The sequence below is a fragment of the Phacochoerus africanus genome, chromosome 2, assembly GCF_016906955.1.
Source record: "Phacochoerus africanus isolate WHEZ1 chromosome 2, ROS_Pafr_v1, whole genome shotgun sequence".
In the NCBI taxonomy this organism is placed as follows: Eukaryota; Metazoa; Chordata; class Mammalia; order Artiodactyla; family Suidae; genus Phacochoerus; species Phacochoerus africanus.
The window spans coordinates 11,754,810-11,773,864 of record NC_062545.1 but is presented as its reverse complement, the minus strand read 5'-3'; the positions used below and the strand labels follow the sequence as shown (position 1 = coordinate 11,773,864).

The 19,055-nt window shown below is 46.8% G+C and overlaps 1 protein-coding gene across 1 annotated transcript in view; it reads left to right on the top strand.

Moving 5' to 3' along the window:
• The window catches only part of TIAM2 (TIAM Rac1 associated GEF 2), a 237,261-nt gene that overhangs the window by 122,997 nt on the left and 95,209 nt on the right, over window positions 1–19,055 (top strand). The window contains exons 5-7 of the mRNA XM_047769867.1: window positions 3,773–4,208; window positions 9,620–9,792; window positions 12,382–12,606. Of these exons, the coding sequence (XP_047625823.1) occupies window positions 3,773–4,208; window positions 9,620–9,792; window positions 12,382–12,606 (834 nt within the window). The remainder of the gene's footprint in view (window positions 1–3,772; window positions 4,209–9,619; window positions 9,793–12,381; window positions 12,607–19,055) is intronic.

Genomic DNA, 19,055 nt, shown 5'->3' with positions numbered 1-19,055 from the left:
GATCCAAAGCAGACCCATTGCCACTGTGAACTGACCACGTTCTATCCCATGCAGCCCCCACTGTCCAGCCAGCCCTGGGGAATGACCCTTCTTCAAGTCTGTATCATCCAGACGTGTAAGCTTGTGGAGTTAGGAGCAGACTGTGTTTGGGCTTGGCAGATACACTCTGTGACATTGAGAATGGATAAGCAGTGAGGTCCTGCTGTACCCCACAGGGAACTATATCCAATCTCTTGGGTTACACCATGATGGAAGAGAGTATAAAAGAATGTATATGTATGTGTGACTGGATCCCTTTGCTGTGCAGCAGCAATTGGCACAACATTGTAAATCAACTACAATTTTAAAAAAGTTGGAGTTCCCACTATCCGTAAGGATGTGGGTTCAATCCCTGGCCTCACTCAGTGGCTTAAATGATCTGGTATTGCCAAGAGCTGTGGTGTCCATCAAAGACATGGCTCAGATCTGGCACTGCTGTGGCTGTGGGATAGGCTGGCAGCTGCAGCTGTGATTCAACCCTTAGCCTGGGAACTTCCATATGCCGTGATACAGCCCTAAAAAGATAAAAATATATTAATTAATTAAAAAATGTTTAAAATTAAAAAAAGAGCAGACTGGTTATAATCAAACAGTCTGAATTTGAAAGCTAGAAAGGACTCCCTCTCTTTTTAAAAATCAAGAAACTAAGACTCAAGGAGTTTGAAGACACATAGCTCATTGGTGGAGAAGCGGGGGCCAAAGCCATTTTTGCTAAAGCTCAAACGAATGCCTTTTCCAGTTAGCCCACCTGGTGGTCAAGGTACTGTTGAGAGCCACCAGTAATTACGTTGGGGCTATGGAATATTCAGATAATAAACTATCTTGGATTTTTAGAAAGCGGCCTATGGAAGCATCTTTTTAGTTTTGTTCATGTCCCCACAATTGATAAATCTATACAGCTGAACAAAATGTGCGCTTTTGCTCTGCACTCCTGCAGAGTTTCTTACAGAGGAGAGTCAGGACACCGAGACCCTGGCACTTTTTGTTTTTGTTTTGTCTTTTTAGACTGCACCCTCAGCATATGGACATTTCCAGGCTAGGGGTCAAATCCGAGGTGTAGCCGACGGCCTACACCACAGCCACAGCAACCGGGCGTCCGAGCCACATCTGTGACCTACACCACAGCTCATGGCAACACCGGATCCTTAACCCACTAGTGGGGGCAGGGATCGAACCTGTGTCCTTGTGGGTAATAGGTTCATTACCGCTGAGCCACAGAGGGAACTCCTGACCCTCTTAATTGTAGGCTCTCACTGCCCTTTGAGGGCCGCGTGGTCACAGGGACTTTGAGCAGGGGACTCGTGGCCCTTACTGTGAAGTGAAGGACAATGGCATGCGAATTTGGTACTTTCTCCTAGAAAGTGAGAAAAGGTGATTAGATGTTTTCTTTGGCTCCCAAGCAATTTAGTGACGTCTCTAGGGTTCCTCTCCCGTCTTGGCTACAGTGCGTTTTCCATCATTTACGGCCGCTTGATGGGGGTGGAGATGGAAATCAGACCTCTTTACCTACCTGTCTAACGTAGCACCTTCATTTTGGGCCCATGACGCAGGGGTCAGGAAATCCTGCTGAGACTATTGAGGGTCTCCCTCCCTCCCTTTCCATTAGCCTGAAAATGAGTCAGTGGCTGTTGGGATTCTAGATAGAAAGCTTTACAAATTTTTTAGAGACTGAGAAGATTCCTATCTGCATAAGAATCAGATATAAATGCAAAAATGCAATCTTTCTCCATTTCTCAAGGAGGAAAATCTGGCTTGCTTTGCTGGGGTCGATCATTTGAAAGTTTGTGGTTCAACTTAAGTCTCCTTCTTTTGAGCGACAAGGTGAAGAGTGCTAATGGGTTACATTTAAGTTTGACACCTGATGCCTTTCTCTGGCAGGGTTCTGTGTTCTGAAACACCCTGGTACAGCTCTTGCTGGGTGCTGGAAACAATCCCAGCATTCGGAGGCTGTGAGCGAGTCCTATTCATCGCTGAAATAATGTCAATACTAGCTAAATGAGAAGTATTCCTTCACCCCCTAGGAGCTTTTGAAGAACAGCAAAGTGACAATTAAATTTTAAAAACTTCAAACTATTTTGAGAGTTTCCTAAGTGACTCACTGTAGCTGGCTTATTCGTTCTGTTCTTGCATAAGCATCAGTGTATAAATAAATCTGACTATGGGCCATAGTGGTGAACATAGCGGAAAATAATATTTTCATTAGTAATAGCATGTTTGGGGCTCAGTTGTGTATGGCCCCTGGGTACCTGAAAGCACTCTTCTGTTCATTTTGCTACAAAAGATAGCAAGTAATTGCTGCTTGACTTCCGGATGGTTTCTGAAAAGAAAACTACTCCCCACACAGGGGAATATTCAAAATAAGGTCTTTCGCCAATGGTCTTTGACCTGGTTTTCCATCCTTTTTATTTTAATGGGTAGGGGACTGAAATTGAAGACCCACTCACCACCGAAGAGATGAGTGTGTGTTAGCATCTCCCTGCAGAGTTACCTTAACCTAAGCTGTCAGTGCAATGTCAGTGTCTGTTAAGTCACAACTGAAGCTCACTTTCTGATGAAAAATTTGCCTGCTGCTATGGACCAGTGAATGGCCTCAATGCAAGTTATTCTTGAATGACTCTGATCTAGACATTAGAGGAACCTTACGTGTTCTCAGCTCTGTGCATGGCCATGTTCTCAGCTCTATGCATGACCAGTTCAGTGTGGAGTGTGTGTTGTCCTAAATGGGCAGTGGTTATTTGATCAATCTTAATTTTACGTAGAACCGTATGTGTCTGATTTTATGTTGGAATAAATATTGAATACATGCTTTGGTATTCTTGGTGCTTAGAATAAAATAAGGGTTTAAATAAAAGAAGGTGAATGGATAAATAGTATATTCCTTTCATGGAAGAATTCCCAAATTAAGTATAAAATGTGAGTTATGAAACAAAAGCCGCAGTTACTAGCGACTATCCTTTGTGGATAAGCAATCCCAGATGCGTGGTTTTTATTATCTAAAGAGGGAAAATGAGATGCTGGCGATCTCAGCATCTAGACCTGGGTTGAGAGGGTGTGGTGGTTGAGAAGCTGAGACTCTTCACTGTGTGGAGAGGAAGAAGAGTTTGTATATAATACCACCCCCCGTGCTCCTGGAACTAGAGATTGTCTAATTTAGCTTTTAAAAGCTCCGGAAGGAAATCAGCCTCCAGGAACACGAATTCTTTCCTGGAAGACAGTGATTCATAACTAGCGAAGACATCTGAGTCCAGAAATCTTCACTAGTGTGTTTTGAATATACTGGTTTATTTTTATTTTTTTTCTTTTTTTTTGGCCACACTCACGGCATGGGGAAGTTTCCAGGCCAAGGATTGAAGCCACTCAGCAGCAACAACCTGAGCCACTGCAGTGGCTCAGGATCCAGTGACTCTGGATCCTTAACCCACTGCACCATAAGAGAACTCCTACTAGCTCATTTTTTGATGCCGAGTGTAGATTCGACTTAGGATAGTTAGGGGTATTTGGTTTACATTTTTAAGGATTGACTCCACTGGCTATAAATTGGGTTGAGCAGTACTGTTTCTACAGTTCTTTCTGGTTTGGAGACCTGATAATTAAAGATGCATTTTGTTAAAAAGAATCTCACTCTGCAGCCACAGTGTTAGCAAGCCACACTATTCACGATGAGGCCGTTGTGGGGAAGCGGCTCTCTGGCTGTGCATAACCTCTGACGGATGGTCGTCTGCGTTGCTCACAGGAGCCGAGGTCCAAGGAGGGCAGTGACTACTTTGACAGCCGCTCAGATGGGCTGAACGTGGACATGCAGGGACCTTCCCAGGCATCGGCGTCCCTGTGGTCAGGGGGCTCAGCTCACATCCTGTCCCACAGAAGCGAATCGGCCCTTGCGATGGGCAGCGATCCCCTCCAACAGAACATTTACGAGAACTTCATGCGAGAGCTGGAGATGAGCAGGACCAACACGGAGAACTTGGAGACCTCCACAGAGACCGCCGAGTCCAGCAGCGAGTCGCTCAGCTCTTTGGAGCAGCTGGACCTGCTCTTTGAGAAGGAGCAGGGAGTGGTCCGCAAAGCCGGGTGGCTCTTCTTCAAACCCCTGGTCACGCTGCAGAAGGAAAGGAAGCTGGAGCTGGTGGCTCGGAGGAAGTGGAAACAGTACTGGGTGACGCTGAAAGGTAAGCGTCCCCACCACTCGGAGGGCCCCTGGAGTCATTTCCTCCACTGTCCTCTTTCCTAGGAAAGGCCGGCGAGTCCAGCGTTGATTTGGATGCATGTGAAGGCATCTGATCCAAACTCTACCAGCCCGCCTTCCTCCAGATACTTTCTCAAACCTGGGTAATAGGGCTAATTAGCCCTACATTATTCATTCTAATAAGTAATGGTTGAATCGAATAACTATTGCTTGTGATTTCAGAGGTATTTCTGTACCACTCGAATACTTTTCCTGCATCTAGGGGTGCATGCAGGGGGAGGGGGAGGGAAGCCCCAAACAGGTAACCAACTGTCCTTTAGATGCTTGGAATATAGCTCATGAATTCTGCACACATTCAGAACTCCAACAGGTATCCTTCCCAGTTTGTACAACTGAGAATCTCATCTGCATTGCTTGATTTGTGTCACGTCACTTTGGTGAAGGGAGTCTGTCATCACACACAAATGCTTTTTTTTTTTTTCCTTTTTGATGCAAAGGAAATAGGGGTAAGCATTGCTTTGTTAAGGTGATGAAAGTTTCCCACGGGCATTGCTGTTTAAAAATTACTCTCAGAATTCCTGTTGTGGCACAGCAGAAATGAAGCTGACTGGTATCCATGAGGATGTGGGTTCGATCCCTGGCCTCACTCAGTGGCCCGGGGATCTGGTGTTGCTGTGGCTGTGGTGTAGGCTGGCAGCTACAGCTCTGATTGACTCCTAGCCTGGGAACTTCCATGTGCCATGGGTGCAGCCCTGAGAGAGAGAGAGAGAGAGAGAGAGAAGCTCTCACCCAGCTCACTGTGGATGGAAAGATTATTTAAATCGACCTGTGTCCTGAGGAAGCGTGAGGCTCTGAGTCAGCCTCGCGTTGATTTCTGCAGATGTGAAGAGCACAGCAGCCGAACAGCCTCCGGCATTTCTGCACAGCTGTCCTGTGACTCTGTCAGAGGAGGCGAGCGTGGTGTGTGCAAAGTTAGACCTCGTTAGCGGCTGCCACTGTTCCGGACCCTGGACTGATTAGCCCACAGCACATGTGGAAGGCCTGGACCCCTGCTCAGTGCTCCCCATTTTTAGAAATTGTGAGCTTGGGGAGCTGGCGTCACTTCCTAATTACCCAGAAGCCCTTCTGGGAAAGGTGCACCCGCGAAGGAGTCTCATCCCTAAGTGATGCCTTTCCCTAGCAACCTGGAGGATTTATAAAACCCCAGACCCAGCCTCCCACACAGGTGCCTCTTTTCCAAGGATCTGAGTCCTTGTGGTACCTTGTGGCACCTTGTGGCTGAGGAAGATGGAGAGCTTCCCCGATGTGTGCGGACTGGGGAGGCAGGGTCTTCTAGTGTAAGAAGAGATTTGAAAAGTTGAAATAATGGGTCGAAGCCCACAAGATGATGTTTTGAAAGGATCAGTGATGCTTTAAGGTTTATTAATCAAATAGCTATGCAAGTGCAGGGTGGGGGGGTGTGGCTGCAAAGTATTACAGGTGAAAGAGTGTGGGAGTTTGATCTGCAGGCCATTCAGAATGAGTTTTGAAAGCCCCCAGGGTACACCATGGCGGTGGTGGGGGCTGGGCCTGTGTATGTGTGTCCATAATCCTACTCTGAGAAGTGGGGGCTGTCAGTGACACCAAAGGGATTCAGAGCCATGCCATATGGAGGATGGCACGAGGACCTAGCAGTGTTTACCTGGAGGAATGAGAACTGGGGTGAGAGTGAGCCTAACAGTCTTACAGAAGAGACACTGAATTTATTGTGGTTCATCAGAGGGTGGGACAGGGCAAATCGATGGAAGACAAACTGATTGGGAATTAATGTAACAAATACAACAGAAAAAAGCCCACTGCCTTCCTGAACCAGATCGTTAGCGGTTTCCTGCAGGAGGTGCAGGCAGTTATCACCTAAGGTTGAAAGAGGGCAGTTCCAGGATCCTGCCTTCCATCCCAGAAGCTGCCCTGACAACCTCTGGCCGCAGGTCAGGGGCGGGGTGGTCCTGACGTGTCTTTGACAGTTTCAAGATCCGCACTCCTGTCTGAGCTCTCGCTTGTCAAACACGGGCAGACCTGTGGATAGGGGTGCTGTGTCGGCGCAAGTGTTGCTAAGCACACATCTCTGTTTCCTTTGCAGCCGAGGAAAGGCATGCGATAAAGATGTGCGCCCTCCACCCCACCCCCCGCAGCATAACCTTTTCCATGTGGTTTTCTACACCCCTTTCTTCTGGGAATTCAACGTTGAATTCAACTTTCTTGGCTTAGAATCTAAGTTGAAAGATTTGGACTTACTATTGGTTTCATCATCGTTAAGGATATATATGTGTGTGTGTGTGTGTGTATTTATATGCACATGTACATTTAAGCAGAATTTTAAAAGCACCCTTGAAGTATCTGTGTAAATAAAGGGCCCGCAGCTGTCGGCAAACATCTGGTTGTCTACCTACGTTGAATGTATAGGTGTGCTAATGGCACAGGTGTTTTTTTAGGGTTTGGAGGATGTAATAAATTTTTAACAAGGGTAATTCTGCTTTCCATCTGTATTTTCCAGTGAGTACGTTTTCATGCAGTTCACGGGGGACTTCCTGGGCAGAGTAGTTGGCAGGGGCCTCACAGGCATCCTTCAGCATGCACAGCAGCTGACTGATGTCAGGAGCGGGGTTCTTAACGGACCTCGGGATGTTGGTCATTCGGCCTGAGACCGGGAAGGAGGGATGAGCGTGGGTTCAGAGGGTGACAGTGAAAAGGAGGCTTTGAGGGGAGACCGAGACTCGTTTCTCCTTTTCTTTCTGTCCCTAGTGCTATTTCTACTAGCAGCACCTCCTCTCTTCTCATATTCCCACCGCTGTTCTGATCTGTTTTCTCTTTCTGCTTTAGCTGTCCACCCTCCAGGGAGACACCAGCTCCTGGTTGGGGGCAGGGCAGGGCCAAGAGCCACAACCCTGTGGGGCGGGGGGCACAGGAGACTCCACTGACAGTCCCTTTCCATCGGCCTCAGGGCCCGCTCATCACAGTCACAGATGAAGTTAAAACCGATCTAATAGGTTTACGGTTGATGTCCTGTTCTTTGAGTTTGCTGACAACAAAATTCTGCATGTTGTTTCACATCCTGGCCTGGTTCTAAAATGAAAAATGCCCGGTTGTGGTTTCAGGCTTCCTCAGGGGAGCTGCCTTCTGCCATAGAGGGGGTATTAGGGTTGGTGACATCTTGGCGTCTGCCCGAGATTGCGTTCCTTTCCTCCAGATGGAATGAGTCAAACTCAGTGGCAGGGGTGCTGGAAGTCTAACTTAACCTACTGGGAAGCATTTGGATTGGGGTGGAGCTGGTGTTCCTCAGTCACTTTTGCCCTGGTCCTCAGGTGCCCAGGTCGTGGCATGCCACACATGCAGCAGTAGCGTTGGGCAGGCTTTTCCAGAGGGAAAGATGAACGCTGTTCAGGGCATTAGGGGCTGGAAGAAGAGACTGGCTCAGACCTGCAGCAGCATAAACCCCTTGCTCCGTTCCCTTGTTCTAAGGGGCTTTTACAGCCTCTGGGGTTGGATGGGTTTTGTTTGTAGGAAGAGCGATTGCTCAGTGCTTCTCAAGATCACGAAGTGCCATGGCGGAAGTGCCACGGTGGGAGAGAGTGTCCTGGGGATGCTGTTTCTGGGGGCATCCTGCATTTTTTTCCTCCTGTCTTCTCTGCTAGGCTGGGTTCCATTATATAAACTTGTTTGTCTGTATTAAGAGGTGTTTTTAAAGGAAGAGATAAAGCTGATAGCGCAATAGTTTTCAAAGCATTTCAACCTTGATGAATGAAGACTCCTGACACGGTAGGGTGAAGCAGGCATGAAATGGACCCCATTTGCCTGCAATGCAGGGGAAGGCAGGCTGGCACTTCATTAATTCAGTGTAAAAGGTATTTGCAGAGGCAGGGGCTGGTCACCGCATTGTGATGTATGTCATCCATCAGCGCATGCAAAGGGCTCAAAAATGTTTATTGGTTGAGGGTTTCGAGGGATATTCAACAAGTCAAAATACCTGTGGGCATTTTAGAATGTGCTTAAAAATTAGGTCTCATCAGAAAACAATCCCATCAAGTGAGCAAAGCAGACCCTTAGTGAATTGTACCCACAAAACTTAATTAGCTTATAAGGGAAAGCCGTGTACTTGCAGGCATTCGTAGCAGCACTTTAGGGATTTTATATTTTAAAATACAAGGTATATACTTTCATTTTCCTCTCTTGATCTAAATGAGTAAGATTATGGTAATATTTCCTATCGCTATGATATAAAAGAACATAGTAAAATTAAGTTATCTTACATGGCACTTGGAGGATAAACTACGTACTTTCTCTCACAGATGGCACAATTCTCCATGTCAACTTATTTTCTGTTACCACACATTATAAATGTAGAAACTCACTTAGTCAGTGAATATAGGATTTTCTTCTGTCTCTCGCACAGATGTCCTAGGTGTGGTGCTGTGGTTAAGAGCGAGGGCTCTGCAGCCAGGGTGCCTGCGTTCACACCCTGCTCTACTGCAATCCAGTTCTGGGAGCTGCGTAGCAGTGTAAACTCTCAGGCTTTCCATCTGTAAAATGGGATTAGTAACTCTGCCTGCCTTCTAAGGCTGATCTTGGGACTAAATGATCCAGTGCATGCTAGATACTTAGAAGACGTCCTGACGGGGGTTAAGCAACAATCAATGCTTGGTATTGTTATTATCGATATTACATTTATAAAACATGTCATTTTCTTTCTTTCTTTTTTATTTTCTTTTTTTTTGTCTTTTGTCTTTTTAGGGCCGCACATGCGGCATATGGAGGTTCCCAGGCTAGGGGTCGAATCGGAGCTATAGCTGCTGACCTACGCCACAGCCATAGCAACGCAGGATCCAAGCCACGTCTGGGACCTACACCACAGCTCACGGCAACACCAGATCCTGAACCCACTGAGCAAGGCCTGGGATCGAACCCGCACCCTCATGGTTACTAATCAGGTCCATTAACCACTGAGCCATGATGGGAACTCCCTTTTTTCTTTTTTTGGCCATACCCATGACATGCAGAAGTTCCCAGGCCAGGGACTGAACTCAGGCCACAGCAGTTGCAGTGCTGGATACTTAACCACTAGGCTACCAAGGAACTCCAGATATTTCATTTTCATCTGAATTGATGCTAATCTAACATCACTGGGTGTGTTTTAGATACTAGAATTCCTTTTTGTATTAAATGGTCTCATTTAGCGTCCTTCCTTCTCCTTCTTCCCTTCCTTCCTGCTTTCTTTCTTTCTTTCTCTTTTTCTCCTTCTCTCTTTCTTCCTTTCTCTCTTCCCTTCCCCTCTCCCTCCCTCCCTCCCTTACTGCTCATTCCTTTCCTACACAGATTCCCCAGGACATGTGACCAAGACCTGTCTTCTCTCTTTCTCAGGATGCACCCTACTGTTTTACGAGACCTACGGGAAGAATTCCACGGATCAGAGTGGCGCCCCTCGGTGTGCCCTGTTTGCTGAAGACAGCATAGTGCAGTCCGTCCCCGAGCATCCTAAGAAGGAAAATGTCTTCTGCCTCAGCAACTCTTTTGGAGACGTCTACCTTTTCCAGGTACTGCCCAGCTTTCGAAACACAGGGTAGAAGCGATGGCTTGTGCCCAGTTAGGATGAGAAGGACCAGAATCAAGAGGGTCAGCTTAGCGCTGAAATAGACTACAAGCCACTAGGCTTTAGATTACTGTTTAAGCAAGAGCATTGGCGCCTGCCCACTGCCAGGTACCATGTGAGTGCTATCATGCACCCAGCAAGCATTTCTTGTGTGCCCAGGTGCCGCTTTTCAAGATACAAGAAAGAAAAGTTAGGATTCCTGTTCTGGGGCACTTTGTGATCTAGCGTATGCAGGATCCAAATGCCCAGAGTGGAGGAGGCGTCTCACGTGAAAACCCAGAGAAAATGCACAGTAGAGGCTTAAGTTCTTCTCAAGAATCTCCAGTGGTAGTGAAAGAAGAAGCTTTTCAGGAAAACCCTCCCTGACAAATGCTCTAAGGTCTCATTTCCCTGCAGAAGTGGTCTTAGGACCTTAAGATTCAGGTTATCTACTGCTGTGATTCTTAGAATCTTTCTAGCAAATGAGGGGGCAGACTGGGGTGTGGATCCTGGCGCTGTGGCTGAGTCCGAGCATCATCTTGGAGCACTTTCTGAACTTCTCCGAATAGGACCCTTCAACCAGTAGGATGACCATAGCTTCCAGGATTGCCTTAAGGGTAGCTGAGGTCATCTGCATGTGTTAAGTACTGAAGGAATGCTAATAATTGTTACCGCTATTATTAATAGTTAACCCCAAAGAAGTGGGGGGAGAGGTGATAGCCCAGAGGTGAAGTGTGCTCCTGAAATTCCTCCCAGTCCGAACACTGTTGTGCATGTAGACACCACATGGCCTGTGGACTCTATCTGGTCGGAAGCTGCCCGGAAAGCCTCCTGGGTCTTGGATTCTTATCTCTGATAAAGGTGGCCCCCTGGACCCCTGCAGACCAACATAGCTATTTCTTGGCTGACTTTGGGAATCTAGAAATCTCTGAAGTGTTTGCGATAGTAGGATTTCCGAGCCCTGATCCCGTAAACACATTGGGCCTCTGCCCTCCCTGCTTCTTCTCTCAACCTCACCTGACTGGTGAGAGTCAGGCTGGAGATTTGAATGTTCCTTCTTTTATTTTAATTTTTGGCCACCCCATGGCATGTGGAGTTCCTGGACCGGGGATCTGAGACCTATGCCACAGCTTCGGCAATACCAGATCCTTAACCCACAGTACCAGGCTGGGGATTGAACCTGCATCCCAGTGCTTCTGAGACTCTGCAGATCCTGCCGCACCACAGCAGGAACTCCGAACTTTCCTTCTTTTAACAGAAAGCTTGCTTAAACTTTCTGTGACGCTTTAAAGCAAAGTAACGACCTGGGGTTCATCTGAATTGTAGGGAAGGTGAATACACTGGTTAAACCTGTATGGACTTAGGGGCAGGTATGAAGTGAATATTCTATTTTGTGATTCATGCAAAATATCTGTAGTTTTAAAGAACTTGTCCCATTAGATGCCGTCGTATGATCCCAGAGGTCACCGGAGGATTGACTGCAAGGCACGAATGTGTGTGGTGGTTTCTGTGCCTCAAGGAAAACTGAACGTGTGTTTCGACCGGCTCAGAATCCTACGTCTTTGCCCATTCGGCTTTGTTCAAACTTTCTTTAGTGTTTTTAAAATAAAATATTCTTTTATGAAAATAGTATAGGGTCATTGTGTCTGAAGGTACTATAGGATAGAAAAAGAGAGCCACTGTTCATATTCCTACTATTCATAGATCAAATTATTTTAATTTTATTATGTCCTCCTTCCAATGTTCTTCTTCTTCTTCTTCTTTTATTTTGGCAGCTCCCTTGGCATGCAGAAGTTCCTGGGCCAGGGATCGAACCCATGTTGCAGCCACGACCCAAGCCGCAGCAGTAACAATACGGGATCCTTAACCTTCTGTGCCATCAGGGAGCGCTTCCAAAGTGCTTTTATTGTTATTTTTCATAGTGGAGTCCATATCCTAGATGAATTTCATATCCAGGCTTCCAAATATAACATTTGAGTCCTGATAGTTTTTTCATTCTATTAAAATTATGAAGATGGGCTGCTTTTTATTTTTTATTTTTTTGCTTTTTAGGGCCTCATTTGCGGCCTATGGGGGTTCCCAGACTAGGGTTCAAATTGGAGCTGCAGCTGCCAGCCTGCACCACAGCCACAGCAAGGCAGAATTTTGGATCCTTAACCCACTGAGCGAGGCCAGGGATCAAACGCGCATCCTCATGGATACTCGTTGGGTTCTTTACCGCTGAGCCACAAGGGGAACTCCAAGATGAGCTGCTTTTTAAAGAGTGATATGACGTGCCCTGGTTTTCTGATTACTCCCCTGCGGCTAGGGTACAGCTTGATTCTCTGATGCCTCGCTCTTTGGGGCCATGTGACCCCCTCAGTGGCTTCACCCACCTTCTGGAGTCAAGGAAGCCTGCAGACCTGAGTTGAGTAGTGGTATGTGTTTTTAAAATGAGCCAGTTTTTATGAATTGAAGGTACTTGGGGGTTTTACACCTCAGAGCCCAACCTGCCACGGGGGAGAACAGTTTCGTGGTGAAACAGGTCCAAATGGGGTCTCCCCCCTGTGTTCAGGCCACCAGCCAGACGGATCTGGAGAACTGGGTCACAGCCATCCACTCTGCCTGCGCCTCCCTCTGCGCCAAGAAGCACGGCAAGGAGGACACCGTGCGGCTGCTGAAGAGCCAGACCAGAAGCCTCGTGCAGAAGATCGACATGGACAGCAAGATGAAGAAGATGGCCGAGTTGCAGCTGGCGGTGGTGAGCGACCCAAAGAACAGGAAGGCCATAGAAAACCAGGTACGGGTTCTTTGCGCGGGTTTCCTGCCCCGGCCCACGTCACTCACCGCACACTCAGGTGGGGGAGCTGTTTCTGTGCCTCTTGATTCAGGAACTCAAGGGCTGCATTTTTGCCATATGGGTTAAGTTGTATGCTCTGCAAAATGTTGGTGGCTGTATATATATATATATATAATGGAACATTTTGTGACCGGATTGCGTTTCCTGATGCAATGTCTAAGTGTTGCTCCATCTCACCTAGCTGATTCTCTCATACACTGTCACTTTTGGAAAAGAAATTATGTAATAAAACTGCTGAGAGGTCCCTTAAGTGGCTCAGTGGGCTAAGAACCCGGCTAGGATCCATGAGGATGTGGGTTCGATCCCTGGCCTCACTCAGGGGGTTAAGGATCCAGCATTGCTGCAGGCTGCAGCGTAGCCCTCAAATACAGCTTGGATCTGGTGTGGCTGTGGCTGTGGCGTAGGCCTGCAGCTGCAGCTCCAATTCAACCCCTCGCCTGGGAAATTCCATGTGCTGCCGATGCAGCATCAAGAAAAGAAAAGTAACTGCTGGAAGATTAGTCAGGTAAGATTCTAATACAGAGGATGGCTTTGGAAAGAGCAGTTTGGTATAACTCAGTTATTCCTGTGTCTGGATAAAAAAAAAAAGAAAGAAAATCACTTTTTTTATTTTTTTGTGGGTAGTTTTTTTCCCTCTTTATTACAGATAAGGTGCCAAGGAAAATGTTTTCTTTGGCCTATTTCCACATTCGTATAATAATTAAACAGTTTCTATTTCTGCTAGGGGGTCAGAACCCCTACCCCTGAACACTTAGACAAGTGTCAGAGAAATGTCTGGCACCGCTCCTTTCATTCAGGTTCCCGGGGAAACAGACCGAGGTGGAGATTTGCAGGTGCGGTGTTTTACTGGGGATGCTCTTGGGGGTGAAGGGACAGGGTTGAGGAGGGGCCATGTTGAATTGTGCTGAGCTGGTCCCACAGAGGGCCCAGGAGCTGGGGTGGCCCTTCAGAGTTGCTGGCATCAAGGCACACCACATCCACTGGGCAAGGCAGCTGCCATCAGAGGAGGCAGCTTCCCGGAGAGGGAGCAGTTAGTGACCCATAAGCAGCTAAGGGAAAGAATGCCTTCATTTCAGAAGGGGGAATCAGATGACACACAGCAGTATCCACTACAGTTCCTTCAAAATCAGGGTCAAATGAGATTTGGGAACTTAAAGAGAAATAGGGTAAAGATAGGTTGGCATGTTCCTGATTTTTTCATCCTTTTCTCTCTATAAATTGTTACAGAGATGCCAAGTTCCTTAAAAAAAAATTCCACAGCAATACAGTGATTTGGACACCCCATCAGAAAGGAATTTTCCCTGTAGCACTTGACTTAAATTACAAATTAAACAACAGGAGTTCCCGTCGTGGAACAGTGGTTAACGAATCCGACTAGGAACCATGAGGTTGCGGGTTCAATCCCTGGCCTTGCTCAGTGGGTTAAGGATCTGGTGTTGCCGTGAGCTCTGGTGTAGGTTGCAGACACAGCTCAGATCCTGCGTTGCTGTGGCGTAGGCCGGTGGCTACAGCTCCGATTAGACCCCTAGCCTGGGAACCTCCATATGCCGTGGGTGCAGCCCTAGAAAAAGGCAAAAAAAAACCACAAACAAAGAACCAAACTAACAAAAAAACCCCAAATTAAACAACACATTATCAATCTTCTGTTTGTGTTTGAATATTTAACCTTGCTGAACATTTTTTCCTCCATCTGCACATAGATGAAGAACTTAGAATGTGTAGAAAGAACTGTCTGGTTGCAAATAAGAAACTGATGAAAGGCATTCAGTCAAATGATGTGTTCGTGAAACACTAAGAATTTGTTATCTATCAACTGGCAGTAGTAGAAAAACCAAGTAGTTCCCATCTCTTGCTCCCTCATCAAGTGTTTCTAAATGATGGCACAGTCGAGCTAGATCTGTGGATAATATCTGGATCCATCTTTGCTTCCCCTTTTCTGATAGCCTGTTGTGTCTTTCTTCCCTTCCCAATTCTTCCTTCTCGCTTATTTGTGGATCTTTAGATACTGACATACCTAACAGATGCCTATAGCTTCAAAAATAAAAACAATTAGAAAATATGGACCCTGTTTCTAGGAAATGTATCATTTAGTTAGAGGTCAGGCTTTGTACACACTAAAGAATATTCTAGAATGGTGTAGGACCAACTGGCACAGTCATCAAATGCTGTGAGAGATCAGGGGTTGAGCTTGTGCCACGGTGTTGAGAGGAAGGAGAATTCCTGGAACAATATGGCCTGAAAAAATTGGTAAGAGGTGTGTAGGTGAAATAGCTTGTCCAGGCTGCCAGGCAGGTGTGAGCATGGAAGGACAATGTGGAGGTAGCATTGACCCCTGAGTGACATAAGGGTCAGGGGCTCTGACCCTCTGGCAATTGAAAGTCCATGTAAAAGAGTTCCCCTATGGCTCAGTGGGTTAAGGACCTGGCATTGTCCCGGCTGTGGCTCTGGTTACTGCTGTGGCACAGGTTTAATCCCTGGCCTGTGAATTTATGCAAGCTGCAGGCGTGGCCAAAAAAAAAAGAGAAAGTTCATGTATAACTTGTTGGCCCTTCAGATTCAGCCAACCGTGTTTGTGTAGTACTGTAGTGTTTACTAGTAAAGAAAAAAATCTGCATATAAGTGGACCCATGCAGTTCAAACCCTCCAGGTTCCAGGGTCACCTGCAGAAGTAACAGCGATGGTGGCAGTCCTGAGCACGTGGGCGTAGAGGGTGTGGGCTAGGAAGTGGTGAATGGCTGGTGCTTTGGTGGGACCGGTGCTGGTGCAACTTTTTAGGGTCTTAACTGTAAGGCTGGGATGTCAGCTTTATCTCAGCCTCTAGATCTCAGGGAGGCATATAGGTTTTTAAGTTGGGGTGAAAAGCAAAATGATTGTATTATCTTTGGAAGATGAATCAGGCAGTGGCTTAGGGGGCAGAGGGAAGTGGGGAAAGGCATAGGGCAGTAGGATGGCCCTGCTCTGGGTGTGTGGTTACCAAGGCCTGGGGGGTCAGAGTTATATGACAGAAGTTTAACAATTTATATGGAAAATGTTTTTCAGAGTGCATGATTTTCTATAATTTTGTAGATATTAAAGATAGCTTCCTCTGCTCTTGAACTGGAAAGTTCCTTCCTCCAACAGAATATGCTGTTGATTTAAAGAGGACCAGCTGGTGAGCTGTGGTGTAGGTCACCGATGCGGCTCGGATCCTGTGTTGCTGTGCTGTGGTGTAGGCTGGCAGCTGTAGCTTTGATTTGACCCCTAGACTGGGAGCTTCCATATGCTGCAGGTGTGGCCCTAAAAAGCAATAATTAAATAAGTACCAGCTAGCAGACTACAAGCTAGTTTTACCGAAGAGCTGAAAAGGAAGGAAGTGTGACTGTGAAGGAGAATAAAGGAGGATGGAAGGGTTTGGGGGGGTCTGACAAGGTCGCAGCTGCTGGAGGAGGTGCAACCATGAGGCGCTCAGCCCATGTCATCCATGCCCTCTGCCTCCTTCCGCCCCAGAAGCCTCACTGGCTCGTATCTGGGAAGAGTTCAGGTCCCGAGGCAGGTCGTGAGCTCTCAGCTTTCTGTCTGGGTCGTGTAGGGAGATGATGCTGTGCCGGATTACATGACAGATCCCAAAGCTTGAGGAGAAGTGGCTTTCCCTGTACCATGTCTCCCTTCTGGTCCAGAATTTCCAGAATCCAAAAGCCGCAATCGTTTGTCTCTCACCAGCTATGCAATTCGTGGGTTCAGGTGTCTCAATTAAAAATCTCATACTGGGAGTTCCCGTTGTGGCACAGTGGAAACAAATCCCACTAGTATCCATGAGGATGTGGGTTCAATCCCTGCCCTTGCTTAGTGGGTTGGGGATCCAGTGTTGTCGTGAGCTGTGGTCTAGGTGGTAGACGCAGTTTGGATCCCGCATTGCTGTGACTGTGGTGTAGGCTGGCAGTTGTAGCCCTGATTTGACCCCTAGCCTGGGAACTTCCATATGCTGCTAGTTCAGCCCGAAAAGAAAAAACAAAACAGAACAAAACAAAAAGTCATACTGATTGTGGTGGGAAAGGGTATGGCTTTAACTTTTACAGGCTCTCTAAAATTTAACTTAAAAGCCACTTAGTCCTCTGGAAGGGATGCTCAGCTTGGAGTTTTCAGGTCCTTGTGTCAAATGTTTAGGTCCAGGCAGAGAAGAGGGAAATTGGGCAACACTGAGAATTGCCTGGCCTTTTTTTTTTTTTTTTTTTTCCCCCCGTTTTAGATCCTCCTTCTTTCTCTCTTTATGGCCGTAAGAAGTTCAAACAAACAGTTTTTAAAAATTTAGGCGTTCCCATTGCGGCTCAGTAAGTTAAGGTTCCGACTAGTATCCATGAGGGTACGGGTTTGATCCCTGGCCTCTCTCAGTGGGTTAAGGATCCAGTGTTGCCCTGAGCTGTAGTGTAGGTCGCAGATGTGGCTCAGATCCCACATTGCTGTGGCTGTGGTGTTGGTCGGCAGCTGTAACTCCAATTCAACCCGTAGCCCAGGAACTTCCATATGCTGTGGTGAGGCCCTAATAAGAAAAAAAAAAAATGAAATACAAAAGATATTTTAAAAGATTTAAATTTTCATTAAGTGGAACTTTATTTCTTTTTCATATTTGGTAAATGCTTACTTTATGCTATCAAAATTGGTGCTCTTCTCCTTGGGAGGGCAGGAATTGCCTTCACATAAACCCCTACACAAATCCAAGAGACTAGACGGGTCAGTTGGCCGGAAGTGAAACTCTTTTAAAGAATCTGCATCTTTACTACTGGTAGCCTGTTCAGCATTCTTTGATGGGACCACTACCTCAGTTATTTGAAGCACACCGTCCACTCCTGCTCCTTTCTCATTTCAGTCCTCCCTGCCCCCCGCCCTCCTCCCTTCCCCCACCCCCTTCCCCACACAATCACCTTCTCTGTTACACTTGTGAATTTCTCAGAAGAAACAGTTTGGGTTGATCTTTAGACATTCCATCGCCAAATATTCTCCATACGACATTGGCAGAACAGGTTGAGATTTATTCATGCTTTCCCAGAGGGCTTTGCAGTGGGTGACAGCAGTGACATTTGCTGTGCCCTTGTCCTTAACTCATTTGCCCGATGGTTGTCAAGTGCTCTGCTCTTTCCTTGCAGACACAAAGAGTGTGAAACCTTAAGGGCGGACCTAAGCACATGCTTAGAATTACTTTCATGAGATAACTTTTGACAGGAGCGCGTTCTGTGAAGCCGCAAAGGTATTTGCAAATCAAGATCAATAGGAAGGTAATTTCCCAAATATCCCAGAAGTACATAGTTGTCTCCAAAGTACCTGTTAAAAACTTTCAGAGAGTGGCACGTTATCCAATTAGCATTTAAATATCTTAGCTTCAGTGTATTTTATTTTACATGGAGGAAAGTATTTATTTATGTAGCACCTTCCCCCCTGAGACCCCAAGAACCTCAGATAGAGTCATTGATAGCCTAAGAATAGTGAACTTGACAGTGCATGTTCCATCACGCAAGATGCAGTCTCTGGAACAGGTTTTCTTTGAAGTTCTTCGGAAGAGATCATTGTCGATGCCTTTTCCAAATCAAAAGACACGATCTCAATACCAACGGCCGAGTTTCAGCTGTTGTGTGGGGCAGTCTCTGCTTGAGAGAGGCCATCATACGGTCTCCTCCCTGGGCTTTGTGGGGGCCTTGGGGGGACGCAGCTCTCTTTGGGCAGCCGGTGTGGGGCGCCGGATAGGCTGTCCGCATGTTGGACTCCTTTTGAAGTTCTGAGGGAGGGAGAGCTGTAAATTAAGTCCAGTCAGTACTTTATTTTCCTTTCTGTTTATTATTTTAAACAAGTAAACAAGGACAAAACCTGGCTACCCTGAGGCGGCCTGACTCCTTCCCGGATGGCTCCTCCTCCCCATCCAGGCTCTTTCTGGGCCTTTCTCACTTGCTGGGGTTAATGAGGCCGCTGGAGGGAGCAGGTCCCGCTGGGGAGGTGCTAGAGTGGGAGGTCGTATTGTCAGTCAGTGGGCACGGGACTGCATGAGCCTTGTAGCCTTTATTTCAGGTTCTCTTTTTCTTTTTTTCCTTTTTTTTTTTTGCCACACCTGCCGCATGTGGAAGTTCCCAGGCCAAGGTTCAAACCCAAGCTACAGCAGTGACAATGCTGAATCCTTAACTGCTAGGCCACCAGGGAATTTCTTTTGTTTTCAATAGTAATGTTTTAAAATCCTGAAGCTAGACAATTGGAAACTGCAGTGATGGGAACAAGACGAACAAAGCCTTGAGGAAAAAATGCTCTGGGGGTGTGGGGGGAGGCAAATTGGGGAATAAAGCATTGGAGGGTCTTTGTGAAGGGGGTTTGAGGGAGACAAGGCCAGATTAAGGATGGGCTGAGCCAGGACGAGGCTTCCTTCAGCAGGC